Source organism: Apis mellifera, linkage group LG2 (genome assembly GCF_003254395.2).
Source record: "Apis mellifera strain DH4 linkage group LG2, Amel_HAv3.1, whole genome shotgun sequence".
Classification (NCBI taxonomy): domain Eukaryota; kingdom Metazoa; phylum Arthropoda; class Insecta; order Hymenoptera; family Apidae; genus Apis; species Apis mellifera.
In genome coordinates this window covers 14,761,187-14,784,446 of record NC_037639.1, presented here as the reverse complement: position 1 = coordinate 14,784,446, position 23,260 = coordinate 14,761,187, and the positions used below count along the sequence as shown (strand labels likewise).

The 23,260-nt window shown below is 41.2% G+C and overlaps 1 protein-coding gene and 1 long non-coding RNA gene across 12 annotated transcripts in view; one reads left to right on the top strand and one right to left on the bottom strand.

Moving 5' to 3' along the window:
- Positions 1-23,260, top strand: part of LOC726231 (GRB2-associated-binding protein 2) — a 62,361-nt gene that overhangs the window by 28,533 nt on the left and 10,568 nt on the right. For 2 of the 11 annotated variants that reach the window (XM_026438983.1, XM_026438985.1), the window contains exons 2-8: positions 6,344-6,397; positions 8,977-9,175; positions 12,534-12,759; positions 14,792-14,945; positions 16,532-16,615; positions 16,822-16,905; positions 18,122-18,178. In XM_026438983.1, coding sequence (XP_026294768.1) covers positions 8,986-9,175; positions 12,534-12,759; positions 14,792-14,945; positions 16,532-16,615; positions 16,822-16,905; positions 18,122-18,178 — 795 coding nt within the window. In that variant the 5' untranslated portion in view covers positions 6,344-6,397; positions 8,977-8,985. Of the gene's footprint in view, positions 1-6,343; positions 6,398-8,976; positions 9,176-11,215; positions 11,295-12,533; positions 12,760-14,791; positions 14,946-16,531; positions 16,616-16,821; positions 16,906-18,121; positions 18,179-21,905; positions 22,375-23,260 lie in introns of those variants that run through there. The other 9 variants (XM_026438993.1, XM_026438988.1, XM_026438992.1 and 6 more) reach the window with 7 other exon arrangements.
- On the bottom strand, positions 13,470-14,785 carry LOC102654678. Its single transcript, XR_411289.3, has 3 exons — positions 14,094-14,785; positions 13,719-13,784; positions 13,470-13,638 (listed from the first exon to the last, which is right to left on the bottom strand). It is a non-coding gene; the product is annotated as an uncharacterized LOC102654678 (long non-coding RNA).

The window sequence follows — 23,260 nt, the reverse complement described above, 5'->3', positions numbered from 1 at the left end:
CGCAACGAATTTTAATTCGCTCGAGAACGAACGATGTTGTCCCTTTAACACGAGTGTCATTGACCCGGTGGAAAGGTCAGGAAGCACGGAAGACTGGGATTTTCGCGCAACACGTTACACGAGTCGCGGGATGGTTAGAGAGAGAGGGGAATATTCGGTCGGATTCTCTTCTCCGTTCGCTGCTTATATCGAGACCGAGAACGTCGAACGACGCCATCTTACGTGAATATCTCCTCGATCGATTTAAATGTACACCGTTAGAGGTTTCTTTTTCTCCGCCACGCTACTTTCGCTTAATATCTCGCGCCGTTTTTTTTCCTACACCGCGCTTTCCTCGAGAGGAGGCCTGATTTTTTCGTTCAATTTCGTTCGATTAGTCGCGCACGAATAGCCGTCTCATTCCCTCTCTCTCTCTCTTTCTTCGGATCGAAGGCATTTCTTTCGAAGGACGAACATTTCTCGAAAATTTCGAGGCAATCGAGAGAGCTCGTTAAAGACTTTCCTTTCTGGTGAAAATAAAATAAATAAAAATGTACGGGTTTGGAATGAATGATGTTTAATTACGCGTGATTTGTTTGTTTACAAAATATTTGTATAGAAGAGAAACAAATAGAGTGTGAAATAGTGATTCGATGATAAAAATAAAATTTTAGTCACTTTAAATTCTATAATATATATTTGAATAATTAAATGTATATATAAATAGAATTTAATAGATAAATATATATTTATATTGTTTAACCGAACGAGTATATTTAATTGTAAAACAAATTTAAACTACGCGCATCACGAAGAAAATGAAATAGTAGCGTTGGCAACATTGAGTAATAACAAATAAAATTTCAGCTTTAAATTCTATAACATCCCGTCGAATTAATTATTAAAATTGGAAAAAGCGAAATATTTGAAATGCTCGAAATGATCGTTTCGAAGAGCGGATGAGAGAATTCGATCGCGACGACTCTCGGCTGCGAGAAGAAACAATTTCCCTTCCCCCCACTCCAGGGGCGATCCTCGACGGCGATCCAATTTCCGCGACCATTTTGTCATTAAGCCGAGAAAGGCTCGGCGCTCCTCTTTTATATATCGGTTACGGGGCGGGGCGGGGGGAAGGAGAATCTAATTTTCGTTGATTGATACAAAGGACGTAGTCAGCCGCGATAACTCGAGACGTACTCGATAGCCGAAGCGGGTTACGAAGCGGGAGGGCAAAGTGTCGTTTCGTGGCCGTGTCGAGTCGGTGAGTCATCCGCCGAATCGAGTCAACGAAAATTCCACGCGGCCGAATCTCTTCCCGACCTAAGCCTTAACGAGGCCGATGATCACGCCTCTCGTCTAATGCAATTATTTTTGGACCGCCAATTAGTCATTGGGGAATATTCTTCTTCTTCTTCTTCTTCTTCTTTCGTAGAAAAGAAAAGATTAACCTTTTGCGACTCGAGAGATGATCAATGTTTCGAAACTTTATCCAATAAATGAAATTTCGAAAAGATAAATATTCTATAATTTATTCGTTCGAAACGTAGTGGTCGGTAATAATTGCGAATAAATATTATTCGAATATTTGAAAAATCGATTCGAAATTTTTAACTAGTCAACGAAACTAAACTGCTAAAAACTTAGAACGAGATATTACAAGGAGATATTAAGGTTAGGAATAGCGGTCGAAAATAAACGTTATTCGAAGTAACTTTATTCGAAATAGGTAGGCCCGACTGTGGACGTCTATCTCGCTACTAAAAACTTACGATTATTACGAGGAGTAAGGTTAGGTTGAACACAATTTTTTTTTCTTTCTTCTCTTTCTAAACTAAATTCCCGCATTCGCCGTCTCGGTTCAATGCCAGTTTCTTCAGTTCGCATTCGGGACTGAAGAAAATAATTACATCTTCCCTCTTCGAAGCGCTAATTCGAGCGATATTCTTGCGGTACGCGTGTAACGTTTGCACAAGTGGCTGTGTTCATTTCCCTTGCGGGCAACGAAAACTGCGGGGAGTGGGGAGGGCGGGGGAGGGAAGAGAGAAAGAGAAAGAGAAAGAGAGAGAAGAGCCGTTAATTCAAACGGAGAAAGGCGTCGTGGGTTGCTAAACGATGAACAATAAACGTGACTCACGAGCCCGACTGCGCGTTTCCTTTATTCGCGAGTGTATCGTTCGAGAAGCGAACTCACTCTCTTTCTCTCTCTCTCTTTCTCTCTTCCCCTTGGCCTGTAACTTTTAATTAGTTTGACCTCGGCTATGCATCGAGCTCTTTGGAGATGTTTGGAAAGACGGTTAATTCTTCGAAAACATCGTAAACAGTTTCCATTCGATTTTTAGCGATCGATTCTCGTGGGTGGCTCCGACGATTTTACATAAAATCGCGGTTCTCGGGCGCGTGGGCGAATTCGATCCACCATAAAGAGGCCGCTTAAAGGGAAGAGTCTGATTTAGAATCTTCGGATAAATCGACGTTTAAAAATATTCCGTCCAATCTTATCCATTACCAATCCATGTTTGGAAGAATATCCGCCCTTCGGATTAATTACTACTCCCCTTGGAGGTCGCGTTTAATTTAATAATCGCCCGGTTAATTTTCGAAATCGCTCTTTCTCCAGATCGTGACTCACTTTTTTCGGCGCCACGCGTTTCCAACTAAAAAAGTGACTGCGGAGGCCCGAGAAAAGGGAAAGAGGAGGAGAAGAGACTAGACTTGTGGTTTTTCCATTTTAAAAGGGACGTTCCAACGAGACAAGAGGGACATCAGTGTCTTGGCATCTTTTGTTGTTGTCTTCCACCGAATAATCGCGAATAATAACGGCGCAACAGAAACCGATCGCTATCGCTTCCTCTCCCCGGCTTTTCTCATTTTCCCAATAGTGACTATCCCTCCCCCTCCTCTCTTCCCTTAAACGGGATCAACTTTTGTTCTCTCCTCGGTAAAATTACTCGAGTATCGTTTCCTCTCCCTCCCTCCCTCCTCGCAAAGAGGGTCACGTTCTCTGTCCACGTTTGTCGGATACGATTAATTCCATTCGTGCGGCGGCCGAGGCTGTTTGAAAATGCGAACGTGAGGCGAAACACACTCGACATCTAACCCGTTACAAAGCTTATCCTTTGTTTCGATTTGCCTGAGTCGCCGCTACTTCGATCGTAACGAATCGAACGCCGAGTAAAACCGAGCAAAGAAAAATGCTGGATCGATCGAAAGAAACAAGAAGTTCGAAGAAACGAGATTTCGATCCCTTCTTTATGAGGGTTAAAGGAGCGGTCTTTCTCTCTCTCTCTCTCCCTCTCTCTCGACTATTTTCTACACGGTCGGACAAAAATACGCCCGATGGCACTCGTTTCGGTGCAGGACGTTTCTTAAATAAGCGAGGGAAGTCCCTTCGGAGGAGGGGGAGGGAAACGCGCGGAACGAATCACGCTCGTCCGCCACTTCCGTTTCGGAACGACGCTACAAATATGCTCGCTCGTTGAACGTGCGTTTACAGGGGAAACGGGTGGTCGAGGACAAGATGCAAATATCCGTTCCAGAAGAATGGGTTACGCGCTTAATCTTTCCAAATATTATTAGAGATTGGGAATAACGTTGACATTTTCTTTCTTTCTTTTTTTTTTTTTCTCTCAATGAATTCCATCGAATACGCTCGTTTCGTTCGAACGCAACAACAGACAAGATGGAAAATATCCGCTCGAGAAGAATAAAATTTTGAGTTTAATCGTTTCCAAATATTAGAATCGAATTTTTTTTTTTTGTCAATTCCATATGCATTCCTATCGTTCTTTTCAAATAATAGAATCAGAATTAGGAAATTTGTTTTGAACACGAGATGTAAAATATCCGCTCGAGAAGAATAAAATTTTGAGTTTAATCGTTCCAAATATTAGAATCGAATTTTTTTTTTTTTTTGCCAATTCCATATACATTCCTATCGTTATTTTCAAATAATAGAATCAAAATTAGGAAATTTGTTTTGAACCCAAAATGCAAATTATCCGCTCGAGTAGAATAAAATTTTGAGTTTAATCGTTCCAAATATTAGAATCGAATTTTTTTTTTTTGCCAATTTCATATTTCTGTCGTGAAAAATAAATATTTTCAAATAATAGAATCAGAATTAGGAAATTTGTTTTGAACCCAAAATGCAAATTATCCGCTCGAGAAGAATAAAATTTTATGTTTAATAATTCCAAATATTAGAATCGAATTTTTGTTTTGCTAATTCATGTGCAAATATATTTCTGTCGTGAAGAATAAATTTTACATTTAATCTTTTCAAATAATAGAATCAGAATTAGCGTGGAAATTTTTTTTAAACCCAAGATGCAAAATATTTATTCAAGAAGAATAAAATTTTGCGTTTAATCATTCCAAATATTAGAATCGAATTTTTTTTTTTTTTTTTGCCAATTCATGTGCAAATACATTTCTGTCGTGAAGAATAAATTTTACGTTTAATCTTTTCAAATAATAGAATCAGAATTAGAAAATTTGTTTTGAACCCAAGATGCAAATATCCGCTCGAGAAGAATAAAATTTTGAGTTTAATAATTCCAAATATTAGAATCGAATTTTTTTTTGTCAATTCCTGTGAAGAATAAATCTTTTCAAATAATAGAATCAGAATTAGAAAATTTGTTTTTGAACCCAAGATGCAAATATCATTTCGAATACAATAAAATTTTGAATTTAATCGTTCCAAATATTAGAATTGAATTTTTTTTTTTTTGCCAATTCTAATATACATTCCTGTCGTGAAGAATAAATCTTTTCAAATAATAGAATCAGAATTAGAAAATTTTTTTTTTGAACTCAAAATGCAAAATATCCGAGAAGAATAAAATTTAATCATTCCAAATTTTTTTTTTATATTCCATTTATAGCAACGAATCGCAAAAAATGTGCAAATACATTCCTGTTATGAAAAATAAATCTTTTCAAATAATAGAATCAGAATTAGGAAATTTTTTTTTTTGAACTCAAAATGCAAATATCATTTCGAATAGAATTTTGAGTTTAATCGTTCCAAATATTAGAATCGAATTTTTTTTTTATCAATTCCATATACATTGCTGTGAAGAATAAATTTTTTCAAATAATAGAATCAGAATCAGAAAATTTTTTTTTTGAACCCAAAATGCAAAATATCCGAGAAGAATAAAATTTAATCATTCCAAATTTTTTTTTTATATTCCATTTATAGCAACGAATACATGCAAACACATTCTTGTCGTGAAAAATAAATCTTTTCAAATAATAGAATCAGAATTAGAAAATTTTTTTTTTGAATCCAAAATGCAAAATTTTATTCTTTCGAGAAGAATAAAATTTTACGTTTAATCATTCCAATTTTTTTTTTTATATTCCATTCATAACAACGAATCGCAAAAAAATGTGCAAATACACTCCCGTCCCATAAATAAAATTTTAATCTTTCTAAATATTAAAATTAGAATTATCGTTTTCTCTTCTCTCTCTCCCTCAAGGTTTTTCAAGGTTTCGAGGACGAGAGTAGCGTAGAAAACAAAGCCTGTTCCCGAGCGTGAAATTCGCGAAGGGACGTTTAAAAAAAATAGCGTTTCTACTACGAGTCCCTCCTCCACCCTTTTTACCCCGTTTTCCCAACATATATATTTCACGAATACGAGAGAGAGTCGCGAATTATAATACCATCCCTTTATTCCCTCCCCCTCTCTCCATCCCAGAATTAACGCAAGATAAACGCGACGCGTTTTAACGCGCGAGCGAGCGAGCGAACGTTCTGACCCGATGCGCGTATACCGACCCGTTCGTTCACTCTTTATAAATAGACGCTTTAAATTCTGTCGCGGCTGGGCGTGGCCCCCGACGGATCTCCAACGGGGGATCCTAGACGCGGAATAGATCACTCGTCGCGATCCATTCATTTAGAAAAGCCCTCTCCTCTTCCCTGTTTTTCTTTCTTCCTGTTCTTCCACTCTCCAAAATCTTAAATAAATAAATATATATATATATATACACGTATGCGTATTCAAATATACGCGTCCATATATTCGATGAAATAAGTTTCGAAACGATTATTACGCGTGGAATAATTGTCGAGGTTGGTGGAAATTTTAGGAAGGAAACCGGGCGTGAATTTGTCGTGCACGTGTAAATCAAGGGGGATTCTCGAGAGGAGCGAGCATAATTTACATGGCGCGTTACGACGTTGTGTTTTATCGTGAAATTCGTGTCGCGTTTCCTTTTTTCCTTTATTTTATTTTTATGGACGAGATTTAGGGCAGTTCAACTGTTTGGAAAAAAAGGAGAAAAGTTTGTACACACATTTTTCGTTCGCACAACGTTCCTTGATATTGATCTGTCGCGTTTTGTTTTGCAGATATTCGGGGCACGGCAACACGAACCGTACCTGTCATGTCGGTTCCTATTTAAGGTAAGCATTTATCCGTTCGTCTTATTTCAATTCTCTCTCTCTCTCTCTCTTTCTATCTCTCCTCCATTAATCGTTTTAATTTTTATTCGAGATCGATTTTAATTAAAGTTATCGCAGGGGGCGGAATTACGGATGCGATAAGATCGAGTTCTGATAACGAGTGGAGGAAATCCTTTTTCTTAAAATTCGGTGGAAAAAGTCTTGCATTCCGCTCGAACGATATATCCTTCGCCTCGAAAACATTCTCCAAACTGATATTCACCGTCGAATTTTCTTCAGCCAGAATATATATATATATATAAGTCGTTGAGCTTAGCGCGCTGTCTCGTTTCGAAATAGAATTTAATCCAAATGTAATCTGGCGATAACGCTTATCGTCCGATCTTAATTACGGATTACGTCACGTCGGCGAGCGTAAAATCCATGGAGCGGCAACATCGATCCGAACGTTTATCGAAGTGGGCCGGTTGCGTGTCGACGCGCCGGAGTCACTTCTGCCCGAGAGAAGGGACAAAAAAAGAAGAAGAGAAGGAAAGGGAAAGAGAATAGAAAGAGACGAAAGAGAAGGAGGGAAATAGATGGACGCGTGTCGTTCTCCCGTAAAAGGCATCCAAGGAGAGGACTCGTCGTAGCGAGGCTCGTCGGATATTTGCGCGATGAGAGTATCGATGCCTCGTTAAATAAATACCGAACGTTTGCGTTCGTTGCGGGCAGAGACGGAAGTACGCCACTCGGCGCGAGCTGTCGACGAATAATTGCGCGAAATCGAATGGTCGAATGGAGATATATCTTGAGGCGAGAAGCGAGGAGAAAGTTTGACGGTTTCACTTTTTTTAGCTTGACAAAGTTTAGGCGATTAAACGTTGGCGCGACTAACGGCACTTTTTATCGTTTCTTCCACGACGCTCTTAATTGCGCTCGTATATATATGTATATATATACGTATATGTGTGTGTCCCCGAAAACTGAAATTACGAGCATCGTTTCAACTTTTTCAGTCGGTTGAAGTAGCGGCTCGAGGACGAGTTTTGCGCGAGCGTAAACGAAGATTTTCATAATTCGTTTCTCAATATAAGAAATAATAAAGATTCCTATTTACGAATCGATATCGCGCTTTTATCAAGGTACGAAGATAACGAAATTTAATAGGGTATTTTTAAAGAAAAAAATAAAATGAAAAGGACGAGACAAAATTCTTTTTTTAAATATCGTTAAAGATATAGTAAAAATATGCTTATTTCATTCCACTATTTGAATCCGAAACCGACGATTGACCGCGATTGAGAAAAGTTTTCATAAGAAAGAAGAATTAACAAGGAAAATTACTTTGACGAGAAACGGCCGATTGCTCGAAGGCTTGCTTCGCTTCTTCCTCTCGTTTGAGAAAAGATAGCTCCGCGTAACTGACTGCTTAATTAAAACAACGAACGTCAACAACTCGAAGCAAACTTTTTCTTCGCGTCTCTCTTCAACTCTACTATTGAAACGAAGAAATATTCCTCTTTGCTTTAACTTTGACGAGCATATCACCGAATCTCTCCATATCCAACGAATCCCTTTCGATTAATCCTTCGTACCCATCCGATAAAAGATTCTACCTTCGTAACTCGTCACGATTCGAATAGAAAACAATTTCCACGTATAAAAATATACGAAACGAACGAAATAAACCATTCGGTAGGACATCTTTCCGCACGAACGTTTCGTAAACACCGAAGAAGATTTGATTTCATGCAAAGTGGAAGGGTGCGGGGTAAGCGTAACGGGAAGCATTAACGAGAACCGGCAGCGTTAATTTCGCAACCTTGCGCGTCCCGCGGCGCTGCACGCGGATCCAAAGTGGCCGTCAGCTGTGCGCTGCTGCGAAGGTCAGGGTCGAGCGGCGAGGGTGCAATCGATGCACGGATACCGTGCCATTCCTGCACCCCTCGCTGCCTCCAGTTACCATGGAGACCATCTCCTGACCCATTGCTACAGTCACAGAGAGATCCAGCCGACGACGCATCGGGAGGGAGAACAGCCGTCACGGAGGACGGCTCTCCCTCGACCAAACCTTGTTTATCGTTAAAAGTGTTCTACCTCTTCCTTCGTACGAGAAAGGGAATATTTTCTCGCCAAGATTTTTCTCGAGGAAAAAGCATACCACTACCATTTTGAAGGAGAAAGAGGAAACGTGACGAAAGAAAGTGAAAAACCTCTCGGTGCGCGCCAAGTGTGGACGAATTTACGCGTCTCGTTCCCGTTACCCGGCTATAAATTAACCCTCGCGTCGCGGCTAACGAGACAGCGCTTTAAACCGACGAGAGAGAGAGGGAAGAAATTCGAGCCCACTTGCTCGAGGAGAAACCGGTCCCCCCCTTCGTCGACAGCTTGTAAATACGGTAAACGAGGCGTTGTGCAAGGTCGAGGTATGAGCTAAGGTCAGCTGGCACGGATCGATATCCCCGAATCGCGCGCGCGAGATGGACGGGGGGGGGAGGTGGAGGAGGTGGAAAAGGGCGGAGAGCGCTCTGCTGACCGCGTGGTATCAGCGCGTGACCGAGTCTTACGTGGCGACATGGCTGTACGGGGTGTTTCAGAGCAGCAGAATGTCGGCGAGCACCGCCGCGGGAGGAGGAGGAGGAGGAGGAGGAGGCAGCGGTGGAGGAGGAGGGGTCGGGGGCGCCCTGACGTTGATGGGCTGCGTGAGGGAAGCGTCGCCCCCCCCGCAGAGTCATCATCAGCATCGCACGCTGGCCGAATACTCGACGCAGAACAGCGTTGATCCGCTTCCGAAAGGTGAGATATTTTATATCGATATATACGTGTTGCATATGGGATTAAATGTATATTCCCGTCTAGACGGGAAATATATTTGGGGAAATATCGTTTATATTTGGGGGGATCGTATTTTCGAGGCGTGAGATTACGAGAAACGGATTTGCGTCCGCGACCGGATGGGAAAAAACGACGTTTATCCATCGATTATCTCATTATCCATCTTCTCTTCGATCGATGGATTTTCCTGTTCGATTACGGATGACGGATCGCGTGCGAGTCGGTTAGAAAACGCGGCGGAAAAGTTTGTGCAAGAGCGGGAGGGGAGGGGAGGGATTAAGGTGAAAGTTTCCGGTAGAAGATTTCTGGTTCCGCGCTCCTAAGAGAGAATAATGGCCGGCAACGAGTTATTAAAGCGAGCCGAGCGCCCTTTGCGTTCGTCGTCTTGAGCAGGGACGTGACTCGGCCGCCCGGGACATTGCGTTTCCGAGTGGGTCCAACGACCTCTTTATTTTCATTAGCCTCCGGTAAATTGCCAGCCACTCGGGGCTAAATTAACTCTCGTAAGTTAATATCTGAATCGGCCGGCTTGATTACCGATTAAACTTAAACTGTGTTTAAGTCGAGGCCTGGAAAATGCTCCTCGCTTCCCTTCGTTTCTAATCGTATCTCTTATGAAAACGCCGAAAAATTGCGAAATCCGAGCTCATTTCAATTTTTTCCGCCTCGAAAAATTCGTATAAGATCGAACGCGTTTAACGAGTTCGAGTGATCAAACTTTGGCACAATTTCATTTCTTAAAAAAGAATCGTTAAATTTTCGATCGAATCTAGGAAAATGTATAAAAATGATCGAATTTTGGCGAAATATTTAAATACTAGTAATAATAGGATGATCAAAATTTGCGGTAATATTCTACGAGAAAAAATAACGATCGTATTTTCGAGGCACCGTGTAGACGCAAGATGACCGTAAAGCGATCGTCGAGGCGATGAAACGGGATCAGCAGATCTGTGCAACCGCGTTCCTTCGGGTTATTCGCTCGATTCGAAGCCGAAATTAGGCAAGCCGCGGTTATGTAAACGTCCGCTGTTGGGTAGGGGGGGGGGAACGGAGAGGGGAATCGAGAGTCGGTCTCCTCGCCAACAGCTGTTTTTTGTTGCCCACCGACGGAGAGATCGGCGTCGAACGATTGGCGCGTGACGTTATTTTTCACGGTTGAGCGATGTCGCGTGAACTGATGCGTGAAAAGCACACTCGCGCCAGAGTGTCAAGTACACGCGAAACATTTTTTTGCTCTCGACCGTCGTCGTTTCGAAGACGGTCGTCGCTCCACGTTAGACTATGCCAGAAAGCGCGAAAATGCTCATCGAGTCTCCGTTAACCGAAAAATAAAACGCAACGTTTTAATTTCTCATTCCCTCCCTACACGCGACTCGTCGACGAATATTGGAATCGGGACGATTCGAGTCGAGCGGAAATTCGGCGAAGAAAGGCGGGGTTACCGTCAGTCGGCGTATTGTGCAAGAACACGCATACACGGTTATTTACAGAAAGAGTCGGGAAACTAGGCCACGGCCAATCGCGAAATGAATGGCCGCTCGAACGCCGCGTATCGCGTTTTACTCTCCGCCAAGAATTATAGGATTATTTCCAATTACTCCGAAACTGTCCGGGAGAGAACTTTCGTTTCGAGATAAATTAAAACGATTAGCCGCGTGAAAGCGAAGAGTGGAAAAATAGGCGACAGCTCTCGGAGATCGGAGCGATGATCGACCGAGTGAAATTGCCGACCGAGTAGTATTGACGTTCGACGTTGGTAAGCCGACTCTTAACCGATAATGTCGGGCGGACGTAACTCTACGAATCGAAGATAAGCGTAAAGTATCTTTCGGTCGGTTCGATACAAATATAAAAAAAAAAAAAAAAAAAAAAAATGTTATATCATTATATAGTTAATTTCGACCATATAAGGAATATCAACTGATAGGGTTATCGCTAATCTTATCGATCGTGTTCCGTATTATCAAATCTTCGAGCCAGTCAAGTGCATACCGTGCATACGCCACTTACGAAAACGTAAATTTCGTGATACAAAAAATCCGGATGCAATATTATGAGGATTATTTGGACCTGCTTGGTAACGTAGACGCCATCCTACACCATTTCCTTCGTTTCACTCGCGAATCGCGTCATACGGTACATATACGATCGTATAGAAATATTTCGATCGATCTCCTCGAAAGTCGTTCGCGGTGTACGCGAATTCGCTCGTTACAAAGGATAGGATCACAAAGGGAGGAGTTTTCGAGCACGAAACGGAATCGCGTAAGACCGTCGACGGAACGTGGAGGGAGGGGGGGGGGGGAGTGTCGGGAGTGGATCGGTCGGAGAGCAACTACCTCTACTGCCGAAACGAAGCGATGTAGGCTCGGTCTCGAGAGGAGAGGGGCGGGATAGGCGGTTTTTTAATCGCGAGCGAGGCTTTCGCCGCTACCCTCCACTTCTGCTCCCTGCCTTTTCGACGATTCAAAGTGTGCTCCCCTTTGTTCCCCTTTCACCTTGGCGACGTCACCTCTTTGTCGCCACCCTTTTTTCTTCTTTTTTTTTTTTTTTTTTTTTTCCCTCTTTCGATACGCCGCAATTAAAAGGCATCCGTGCGTTAACGAGTGCCACGCAACCTTCTCGAGGACTCGTGTTATTTGCTTATCCAGCAAGCTCGGTGTCGCCTCCCGATAACCTGCCATTCTTCTCCTCTCCATTCCTCCAAGAGGAGGGTCGCGCTCCCTCGAGCTTTCGACCAGCTTCATCACCTTTCGTTTTCATCGCCCGGACGGAATCATATACGAATAATCGACACGATAAAAGCACGCACGTGGAAAAGGATAAGATAATGGAAATGAGTCATCGCGGATAAGCAGTCGAATTAATTTTCGGGACGCGGATTTCACTTTTATAAAAAAAAAAGGAAATTTACCAGCAGTACATTTTTTCCTCCTCTTAATAATCTATTTACCTTTTAATCGTTATCTGTGAAAACGTGCCCCTCTCCTTCTATTTATCAGAAGAAATTGTGACGATATTTATTTATCCGTCGTTCGAGATCGTAATTTTATAGAGAGGAATGGAAGAAGAAAATGGAACGAAACGGAAGAGCGAGCCGTTTCTAATCTCGAGAGAAAACTTGGTTATTCCGTTTCTCTCGATCCAGCTCTTCCACGGTTTTCACTTCCCATCGATACAACCACGGCTCGAAAACATCAGCGACAACCACGTCCGTTGCGCAATCGTTTCGCGGGGAGAGAAAGTTTCTCCGCGCGAGGAGAACTCTTCGATCGTTTCGTTTCATTTTTTTTTCTTTCTTCTTTTTTTCGGACAGAGCCGAAGAAGCGCCGCTTCCACCCGCTTCGCGGCCTCAGGAAGATCTTCCGTCGCAAGAGTCGGGGCGCGGCTGACGTTCGGCTGGTCACGAACGCGGAACGAGAAGCCGACCTCGGCCGGGTGCCGAGGGAGGAGATCACCGACAGACATCCCGCGGGACGTCCCGAGGAGGCTCGAAGCAGGAGCGCCAGCGAGCTGCTCACGGACTCGTGCGATCGAGAGAGGTGAGTTTATTATTATTTTCATTATTATTTTATATCGTACGTATTTCATTATTATACTTATTTTACAAATGTTGTATAGTTGGCAAAATGACATTTTTTAATTTAAATTATTTTTATTAATTAAAGTACGATACGAAATCATTTTAATAATAGAAGCAAAAAGATATTCGAAGATATACATATTTTTATTATTATTATTTTATATCGTATCGTATTTCATTATTATACTTATTTTACAAATGTTGTATAGTTGGCAAAATGACATTTTTTTAATTTAAATTATTTTTATTAATTAAAGTACGATACGAAATCATTTTAATAATAGAAGCAAAAAGATATTCGAAGATATACATATTTTTATTATTATTATTTTATATCGTACATTTTATTATTATACTTATATTATTATTATACTTATTTTATAAATGTTGTATAGTTGGAAAAATTTTTTAATTTAAATTATTTTTATTAATTAAAGTACGATACGAAATCATTTTAATAATAGAAGCAAAAAGATATTCGAAGATATACATATTTTTATTATTATTATTTTATATCGTATGTATTTCATTATTATACATATATATATATATGTATTATATATATATATATGTATATTATATTATATATATGTATATTATATATATATATGTATTATAAATGTATTATAAATATACATATTTTACAAATGTTGTACAGTTGGCAAAATGACATTTTTTAATTTAAATTATTTTCATTAATTAAAGTACGATACGAAATCATTTTAATAATAGAAAGGAAAAGGATACTCGAAGATACTGTTTTGTTTCGTTGGATCAACTGCTTGAAATTAGTATTATAATGTTTCTGAAGAGGAGTAATTTCTTGATTTCTTGATTCCTAAATAAAAATGAGAAAAAGTTTTTAGCGAATACGAAATCATTTTAATAATAGAAGCAAAAAGATATTCGAAGATATACATATTTTTATTATTATTTAGTATAGTACTGTTCCTGAAGGGGAGTAATTTCTTGATTTCTTGATTCCTAAATAAAAAAAAAAAAATTAAAATTGAAAAAAGAATTTAAAGATACTGTTTCATCTCATTTAACAATTATTGTTTCGAAAGTATTACAAAGCTTTTAATTAGTCTTATAATATGACTAAAAGGAAGCTTATGCCTTTAACTGGTTTAGGGACTTATATGCGGGCGGATATTAAAATTATTCTAAATGAAAATCAAGAAGCCTTAAAAAAAATTCCAAGATGATATTTTATCGAAAAGTAACGGTGCCTTTTGATGGAATATCTTGGAAGAGGTTAGGATATATATCGAGATATATAGTTACTGTTACCGTTCCGGCGAGCGATCCGCGTGGAAAAAGGCTGAGGCATCGTCCTCGCGCCCCCCCCTCCAAACATTAAATATCGTCTACTTCGTTTCGCCCACTCTCCTCATCCTTCTCTAACCACCTTCTCCGTTTCCGTCATCCGGCCAACGAAAATATCGATCGCTCCGCTAACGATAATAATCTTTAAAATTTGAACGAACGAAATGAGCGAGCGAGCGAGCGTGGAAAGCGAGGATATCGACTTTATCCTTGGCCCGATTCGACCGTGATCGAGTTTCGCTTTTTTTCCACGCTTGCTTGTCGAAACATCCGTCGAAACCCGCACATGCGTGCACACGCGTGACTCGGTATCGCGCCGACCTGTATCCTTCCCCTTCCACCTTCCCCTCCCTCCCCTTTATTTTCGTAACTCGATTGCAAACGCGAGCCTCGCTCGGCCCAATTCGGCCGACCCCCTCCACACCTTTCGTCAACGCAACGTGACGTCGCCGCTCAGGACCTCGCCTCGGCCTGCCTCGTAAAAAACTTGGACGCGCTTTTTTGCTCTCCTCTCTCCACTCTTCCCCTCCTCCCCTCGTGAACGCCCGGACGAATAATAGTTCCTTTTCTGTTTACCTTCTTACTGTCTCGACGGAGACAGAGAAGGTGGATAGAGAAGGATGAGGAGAGTAGTCGAATACTCTACTTTCTTTTTTCCACAGCGTGTTCCTGAGAAGGACGGGCACTATTGAGGATTCGTTCGTGAAGCTGAGAGGAGGGGCCGGAAAATTGTCCGTCTCGCACGACAGCGTGTTCCCAGGGGAGGTGCCGCACACCCGACCGCTCTCGTCCCTGGCAAGCCTGGCCACACTCGAGGTTCGTATCAACTTCTCTTCTCGCTCGCTACCTGAAGAATAGAAAAGGATAAGAAGGAATCGGTGGGGGAAAAAAATTGTTTCTCGATCCGAATTTTCGATTTTATTCTATCTTTCGATTTTCCTATATAGATGTGGATCGATGATATGGTTGAGAGAAATTGTGGGAGGGGGAATGGAGGCAGGTGGTTGGAAAACAATATCGCATCACGTTGTTGCTTGATACACGGTGATTGATGCAATTCCCGCGGAGAATGATAAACAGAGGCGCGGAGGAGGCGTTATTCTCGTTATCCAATGAGCATAAATGGCCGGCTATTGCATTCTGGGCACGCGTGAATCGAGTTAAAGCGATTACACATGTCCAGGATCGGCTCGTGACTCGTCTTCCAATTTCCTCGCCGCCCTGTCTCGCCGCGGGTTAACCCGTTTCTTTTCTTTAAATCGTCCGTCGTGATTTCATCCTCGACGTTTAACGACGTTCTCTCTCTCTCCTCGAGATGAAAGGAGAGTCGTTGGATTTGATCCCGCCCGACCGTGAACTTGGGCGTCGAAACCGAGCACCGAAACGTGGAAACGCCTCGTTGAATTATTTATGAAGCGAGCGTGACACGGTGAGCGGAAAATCGAGGGAGGCGAAGCGGTTTCGATTTGTGCCGGTCGCGTATATTACTTTCCTTCTTCTCGAGAACACGTTGCTCCAATGTGACGGATTCGATTGAATATCGAGAATAAACGTTGATCAAGATCCCAACTAAATTTGTAATCGTTTCTTTCATTTTAAAATTTTATTTCATTTTTCTTATAAAAGGAAATAGTATAAATTACACGTAAATTTAGAAAGAATTTTTCGAAAATTGTGATTTTTCGTCCAATCGATAAGAAAGTTCAGATAGAAAGAATTTTTCGATCGTCGAATGATTATTTTGTTCAATCGATAACAAAGATGTTACAGATTATTATAAATTTAGAAAGAATTTTCCAATTTAAGAAGTTCAATCGATAACAAGATTCTTTGAAAAGAATTTTACAATTTTTTAAGAAGAATCGTTCTTAATTACGTTGCAAACGAGATTCGCACGAGTGGAGTGACTAACAGTCGGTTAAAATGGAATTCATGTGAACGGGACTCGTGTAGACTGGAAGCATTGATAAATCGTATACTCGTCCATTTTCATTCATCGATTCGTTTGTTTACGTTCCTCGATTTATTTATATACAGTATATTTATTTATTTACGTTTCCTTTGTTTACTCACTTTCCTTTATTTATTTACATTTTCTCACAGGTACAGTTACCTCTTCATTTTCATTTTTATTTATTTACATATACCGGGACGGTCGAATTAACATTCGATGTAACAGGAGCAACGAATAAATATGATAAAATTTTTACGAATACTCGAAGTTTAGAAACGTTGTTGTTGAATTGATCTCGCGCGAGAGGGGAAAAGCGGGGCTGCGGTTCCGTTCTGATAGGCGAGGAAAGTCACGGGATTTGTTTTCGCGTTCGAGGAAAAGCACGTGACACGTGGAAAGAGGCGGCCTCTCGTGACCACGGTGTCCCATTTCTCCCTTTATTTTGCAGCGAAGGCAAACGAGGAAGAGCAACGAGATCGAGCACAAGGAGTACAATCTACACGTGGTGCAGAGTCACAGGATATCCCTTCGGGTAATTTCTCTTTTCCTTCGAATTTTTTTTCCACTTTATTTTCATGAGACGAAAGCGAATTAATTTAAACAGATATTCGACATATTCGTTACACATTTGTTTTATATATAATTTCAACACTATCGGTACTAAAATGTAGGTCGCAGAATTCGCGGAGACGACGATTAAACGAGTAACATTTGTGGATAATTGCCGTTCATTTGCAGGTGCTCGAGCAAATAAAGACGGTCATAGAGAACCAGAACCAGCTAGTCTCGGCCACATCATCGGATTCCACCAGCGTCGTGCACGTAAGTATCGAATTTTTTGTATCATCCAGAAGAGGAAAGAAAAGATAGAGGAAAGAAGAAGAAGAAAGGAAAAAAAGAAAGATAGAAAAGAAGGGTCCGAGAAACTTTTACTTCGTCCATCGACCGCGTTCGGCAGGGACATTAATTTTTTTCCTCGGACTTTTTTATCTCCCGATCTAAAACCGAGAAGAAAGTCAAACACGACCGAATAGAACGAAGACAAAGACAAATATATATATACATGGAATGATTCTTCTTAACGAGGCATTGTTTTCTTAAAAATTCTACTTTTATCGCTCTTTCGAATTTTCCCCTATCGAGCGTTATCTCGACGCTTGAAACAAAATAAACTCGCGATAATAAATCGCGATAACGGAGTGGGGGATAGGAGTTTAGATAGAAGTTTAGATAGTTCGATTAAAAAAAAGGAGAAGAAAGAAAGAATTTGTCGATACAACGGATTAGATTCCGCGTTGCGGTGTTTCTTTGCTGCTTATAGTTAGTTGTCATATGTCGCGTCATGCGCCGTTTTTGCGTTTCAGGCTGTCGGTAAAAACGGTTATCAGCAGGAAACCGCCGAGCTAAGATAGCAACGATGAACACTTTTCGTTCCTAGTATCGGTGTGATCGCGCAGCACTTTGCCACGGTTCGGTGATTAGTCGCGTACGCGATGCGCGCCTGTCAACTTGCCGCCAGTTCCAGTGTTCCGCTCGCTACGTATTCGCCTATTCTATGTAATATTAACGCGACGAACGGTTTCGCTTTTCTCTCTCTCAAATGATCGCCAATGGGTGTACGAAACATTGACAGGATCGGATAAATATGGGCGAGAAGGGATACAGATCGTTGAGGAAATTGTTCGACAAAGTGTCGATCATCACGTCGGTTATCTCGAAATTTCGCAAGATATCAACGGTAAGAAGGAAGCGCGCTGTTGGGAACAAACTTTCTCTCTATTGCCAGTTTCGAAGATACGTTCTCGTGTGACTTGTTATTAGTTACTTTCATTCGTTGCGTCACTTCCATTTATGTTCACGACATCGATATATACATATATATATATATATTTAGATAAGATTGTCAAGATTACTTTTTTCGTTTTCCTGATAAATTTCATAAATTTTGTTTTCGTGTTGTTATACGAAAATAGATAAATCGCGACTATTTTCTCGTTGCGAACCGAGAGGTTAATTTCCGGTTTTTTCGATTTTTCAGAATCGTTTCGGCCACGAGAAGCAGGAGAGGAAAGAAGAGGAGGAGAATCAAGCAAAGGTGAGTCCTGTTTTTAATCTCCAGAGATCTCCACGGGTCATCAATCCCGCCATTCGTCTTAATTTCGAGGCTGGGAGAGGGGAGGGGGAAAGAAAAAAACGTTGAATGGTCGAATCGTAAATCAGCATTAAGGGCGAACTTGCGCGGGCAACAGGTGGCGAATGGTGACCGATGGAGATTTTCCTCGTATTTTCAATGTTTTTCATCGTGCGACGCCAACGAGTCGGAAAAACGATTCCATCGATCGCGCGCCCGACGCTCCAAATGGCTAGGTTTTACGTTGGAAACGAATCGAGAGCTTGGAAAGATCGATATATGCAATATATTTCTCTGGCAATTCGATCGTTCCGTTAACGGGAATTTTTAAAGTGTAAAATCGCAGGGGAGAGAAATGAGAGAACGAGTCGTTGTTTCTCGCCGTTTGCGCGAATAAAATCGTTCCCGCAAAAGAAGTCGCAGAGCGCTGACAAGAGCGCTCTATTTCGTCCCTTTTACGGCCGCGCTTCTCTCTCTCTCTCTCTCTCTTTCACGTTGGACTTGCTCCGCTTCTCCGGCGTGGAACGCCGCTATTATTTCCGCCTGTAGCATCGCGAATCTCTGCTAGCCGCTTTTATTGTCTGCCTCGCGACACACGACAAACCGTTAAAACAATGCCCGGTCTACCCGTATATATAAATCGAACCACCGACCGCCTACTCCGCGGAAAACGCTTCCACGAACGTGTTCCGCGTTGAAAGAAGTGGGTTATTCTTTATCCGATTCAGCCGTTTACTTTTTAAGCGTATTTGCTCGCTTGTAATGCTAGCCTACATATCTGCTAGCCATTTAAAGCGTCGCAACGTGTTGCGTGTGATGCGGAGGCTTAGAGAGAAAGAGAGAGAGAAAGAGAAAAAAAAAGTAGAATCGCAAATGAAAAAGAAAAAGTTTCGGTATGAATCATTCTGGGTTAAGAATTCGAAGATACGTTCAAACCGGCTATATATATATATATATATATATATATATATATATATATTTATATAGGTACGTATACTAAAGAATTATAAACAGTCGTTTAGAGTAGAAAAAAAGAAAAATATATTCGAGAGTGAGCGCACTGTGAATAGGACAGTGTACGAGAGCGACGCGATATAGCGTTTACCGTTACTTGGCCCGAACAACACTCGTTACAGCGAGGATGGAACCATCGAATGCTTCGAGTTGTGGTTCTCTCTGTGTGTTGACTCGCTTTCGGTTCATTGGAAAAATCGAGAGAGCAGACACGGCACTGTCACAGTTGGTAAAGTTGTTTTCTTTCGATCGTGTTTGAAATTATGATGACTAATTGCACTTGTTGTCACGCGTTACAGATTTACATTTATATTCGCGACACACGATACGTGCAAATAAATTTCATTATTCTAATGAAATTCCTAGCACGACCTCGCTTGTAATCAGTTGATATAAATTTCATTTTTTTTTTTTCATATGAAGTGCTTTTAAATCTAGAAATTTGTATAATATTTATATACATTCGTAAGATAACTTCAATTTTCGAAATTTAAATTTCGGTAATCGTTGTCGAATAGATTTGTTGATGCCTGAATGACATCTGGCGTTACTCTCCGTGTAACTTGCACGTTCATCGAACGAAAGCATGGTAATTTCGATTCAAACGTTAAATAGATACGGTCGGTAAAGTGGAGTGAACCGTTGCTAACGGAGAACGTTACCAAATGAGTAAATTCCCGTCGGTAAAATAAATCTGTAGATAGTACAGTTTTCTGTCAAATATCTTAACACGCACCTGCAATAATATGATACCGATACGAACACCTGATGAATGTTTGTTAACATTCTCGGTGACTTCGACTCGTCGTTATTTATCATATATTTACAATTGTAATCGAACCGCTTCTTTTTTTATGAGATTTTATAATTTAAAACGAATCATTGCGCTCAGAACAGTTAGATAGACGTTTAAAATTAGCTGACCGATTTGTAGCTCGCGAAAAGGAACTTTCTTTGTTCGTTACGTAAAAAGACTTATATACTCTGGCTTCGTTTCGACAAGTGAACGTTTGTGAAACTAGAAAACATTTAGATTTTAATTTTTTATCGCCACTTAACTCGATCGCGTAAAACTTTAACTTCATCTCCGCTTCCTAACAAAGATATTATTATTTCTCAAAACTTTTTAAATTTTTCTTCTTTTAATTAAAAAAACTTTAAACTAACTTTATTATTCGAAATTCGATAATTGAAAAATCGCACGATTCTAATAAATCTCGCGTTTCTCGTAATTATTTAAGAATCGATCCATAATTGACGGATGATTTATCGCATATTCAAGAAAGGCATTTATAATCGAGCTTAGCACAAGTAAGCCGTAAGCCAGTTTGGTATTTGCGTGGCATTTATTCTACTGCGTTTTGCTCTCGTCACGAAATACCAGCAAGGCCGGCGGCGAATCCTTACAAATCCTCGTACCGCCGTACCGTTAACTTGTTCGATGAATAAAATCCCCGCCTCTTTGTTTATCCAATAAAACTGCTCGCGTATCGAAATATTACGCTCTTATTTACGAAAACAAAGATCCTTTTCGAAAAACATTGCTCCCCCGAATTTCTCTACTTTCCCTCGAAAATTCTATCATCGTCGAAACCGCATTTTACGAAGGCATCGCACGACTCTTCGTTGCGACAAAATATTCCGTGAAATTCACGGTGGTCTCGACGATTACGGAATCAAAACTTCTTATCGAAACGTTTGTCGCGGTGCAAGAGGGGCGCGAAAAAAGAAAATAAACGAAAAAAAAAATATCGATTTACCGCTCGGTCACGGAAAGGATTGAAGCGACGAAGAAGGAACGATTGCGATAGGTCAGTGCCGACAAAGGAGAAGAAAATAAAAAATGTAACGGGCCGAGCATCCTGAATCGAGTCACGTTCCTTCAAAGATATGACCGTTTGCTTTCTAAACATCGGTGGTTGAAGCAACGACCGATCCTCTGCTACGTTTTCTGCGGTGTCGAAACGTTTTGTCAGGACGAAGTGAATGTCTAGGTAAGAGGACAGACCGAGGCGGAATGGTTGGAAGGTGGGAGCTTTCGTTCGGCTGGAAGCGAACAGCTGGCAAGCCGGCAAGATTGGTAGCACCGTTACCGCGTTCGCTTGTTCGATTCCTCCTCGTAGATCAATCTCCTCGATCGTACATCGTCCCTCTTTTTCTCTTGTCAGGGGTCATTAGTCCTCAGTGGCGTACACATTTTACCTCGCGCACGATCCTTTTATTCTTTTTTTTTTTTTTCCATATTATGCAAACTTTGTTTAAATATTCTTGTATATTACATATTTGATTATACATTCACGAAATAAATAGTGCCGATTTTTATCCGATACGAAAATTATTTTAATATACAATTTTTCACGATCGAATATTATTAATTTATCAATCATATGTATGAAAATTTAAAATTTATCTGTATTCGCACGCACAAAAATTTTATCAAGAGAATCGATCGATTACGATTCGACGTAACAACGATCGAGGTAAAAAAGAAAAAAAAAAAAATATAATTCGAATAAAAACGTAATCGTGGAAACAAGGATTTATGCCGTGGTGCTCGATCGCGTGATTACGGCCCTGTCACCTGTGCTACCTCCACGACCGGCATTACCACTTCTTCTCGCCGAGCCGAAAGTCACCGAGCCGAAGGAGGAAGAGTCGCCGCCACGAGCGGCCAGTACGAAACGACGTGTTTTCCGCGCGCGACACGCGTGTATTTCTCTCTTTTTCTATCTCTCCCCTCCTTCTCTCTCTCTCTCTCTTTCTCTCTTCGATCCCTTGCGGGTCGAAGCGACGAAGGGCTTCCCTCGCCTAGTTTGTTACGATCGATCGTGGCGACACGAAGGTCGAGGCGGCTTCAGTTGGAAAGCGGCACTTGTCCGCGATGGTGGACCGGATTCGCGACCACGTTGGCCCAATCGCCGAGCCCGATGCAGTTTTTCCATTGTGATCGCTGGTCCAATCACCTGGTCGGTGGAGATATCGCGATATAAATATTCTCGGTGGTGAATATACATGAGGGGATACATGATAGCTTCGCTCTCGTTCTCTATTTTCGAATAATGGTATTTGTTTTTGCACGGCTACGAGGAGAAGTTTGCGGTAAGAGGACAAGTGTAAAGGCGTAAATTCCACGTAAGGTTCCAAAGGTTTGATATATCTCTTTGATGACAATCTTCCTTCCAATCCGTTTCGCGATTATCAGTCTGCTTCGATAAGTTCAGTTTTGTTTTGCAATCGTCGCCAATCGGTTCCTTTATCGACTAAAGCGTTAAGAAACAAATCCATTAATCTTGGCTCGAAAAAACGAGAATTATAAATAGGGAAATCTTGTATTCGAATTCCAAGTCTCGACCTCCTCAATCCCATCTCCCACGAACCGAAGAGCCACGCTGTTTCCTACCCACCGTTTCAATGGCCGTTTTAGAAAGCGGAATAGGTAATTCGGAATAGAGAGACAATTCGCGATTGTATTCCAAGTGTTATCCGGGTGTAGTCGAACGTTGCATCCCGCGTGCGGGAACAGGAGCCAAGTAGAGGGGTGCTACGCGTTGTTTGGCAATCAGAGCGCATCGATCGGTTAATTCCAGAGCCGGATAAACGACTCTCGGTGTCGGTACGAGCCGACGATGGAAATTAGCATGCCTCCACGACCACATTCGTCGTTACTTCCTTTTCCTTCGCTTCAGTAAACGTACGCGCTCGATGGAACGAGCCGCTGCCTCTCTTCCTTTTTTTTTTCTTTTTTTTTTTTTTAATATTTTGTAACAGTAGTTCTTTTCTTTTCTCTCTCTCTCTTCCTTCCTTTTCTCTTCCTCTTCCTTCCCCCTCTCCTCTGTTCGAGCGAACGTTTCGTATCATTCCGTGTCATCTCGTTTTTTCGACGAGGAAGACAATCGTGATCGTAATAGGAGGATCTCGCTCGATTTCGTTATTTTTGTCGGGTTAAACCTGTGTCGGTTACGTGGAAGGAGAACGAGCGACGTTCCATCATCATAGAACGGCGAAACGTCGTTTTAACCGTGCGTTGACTTC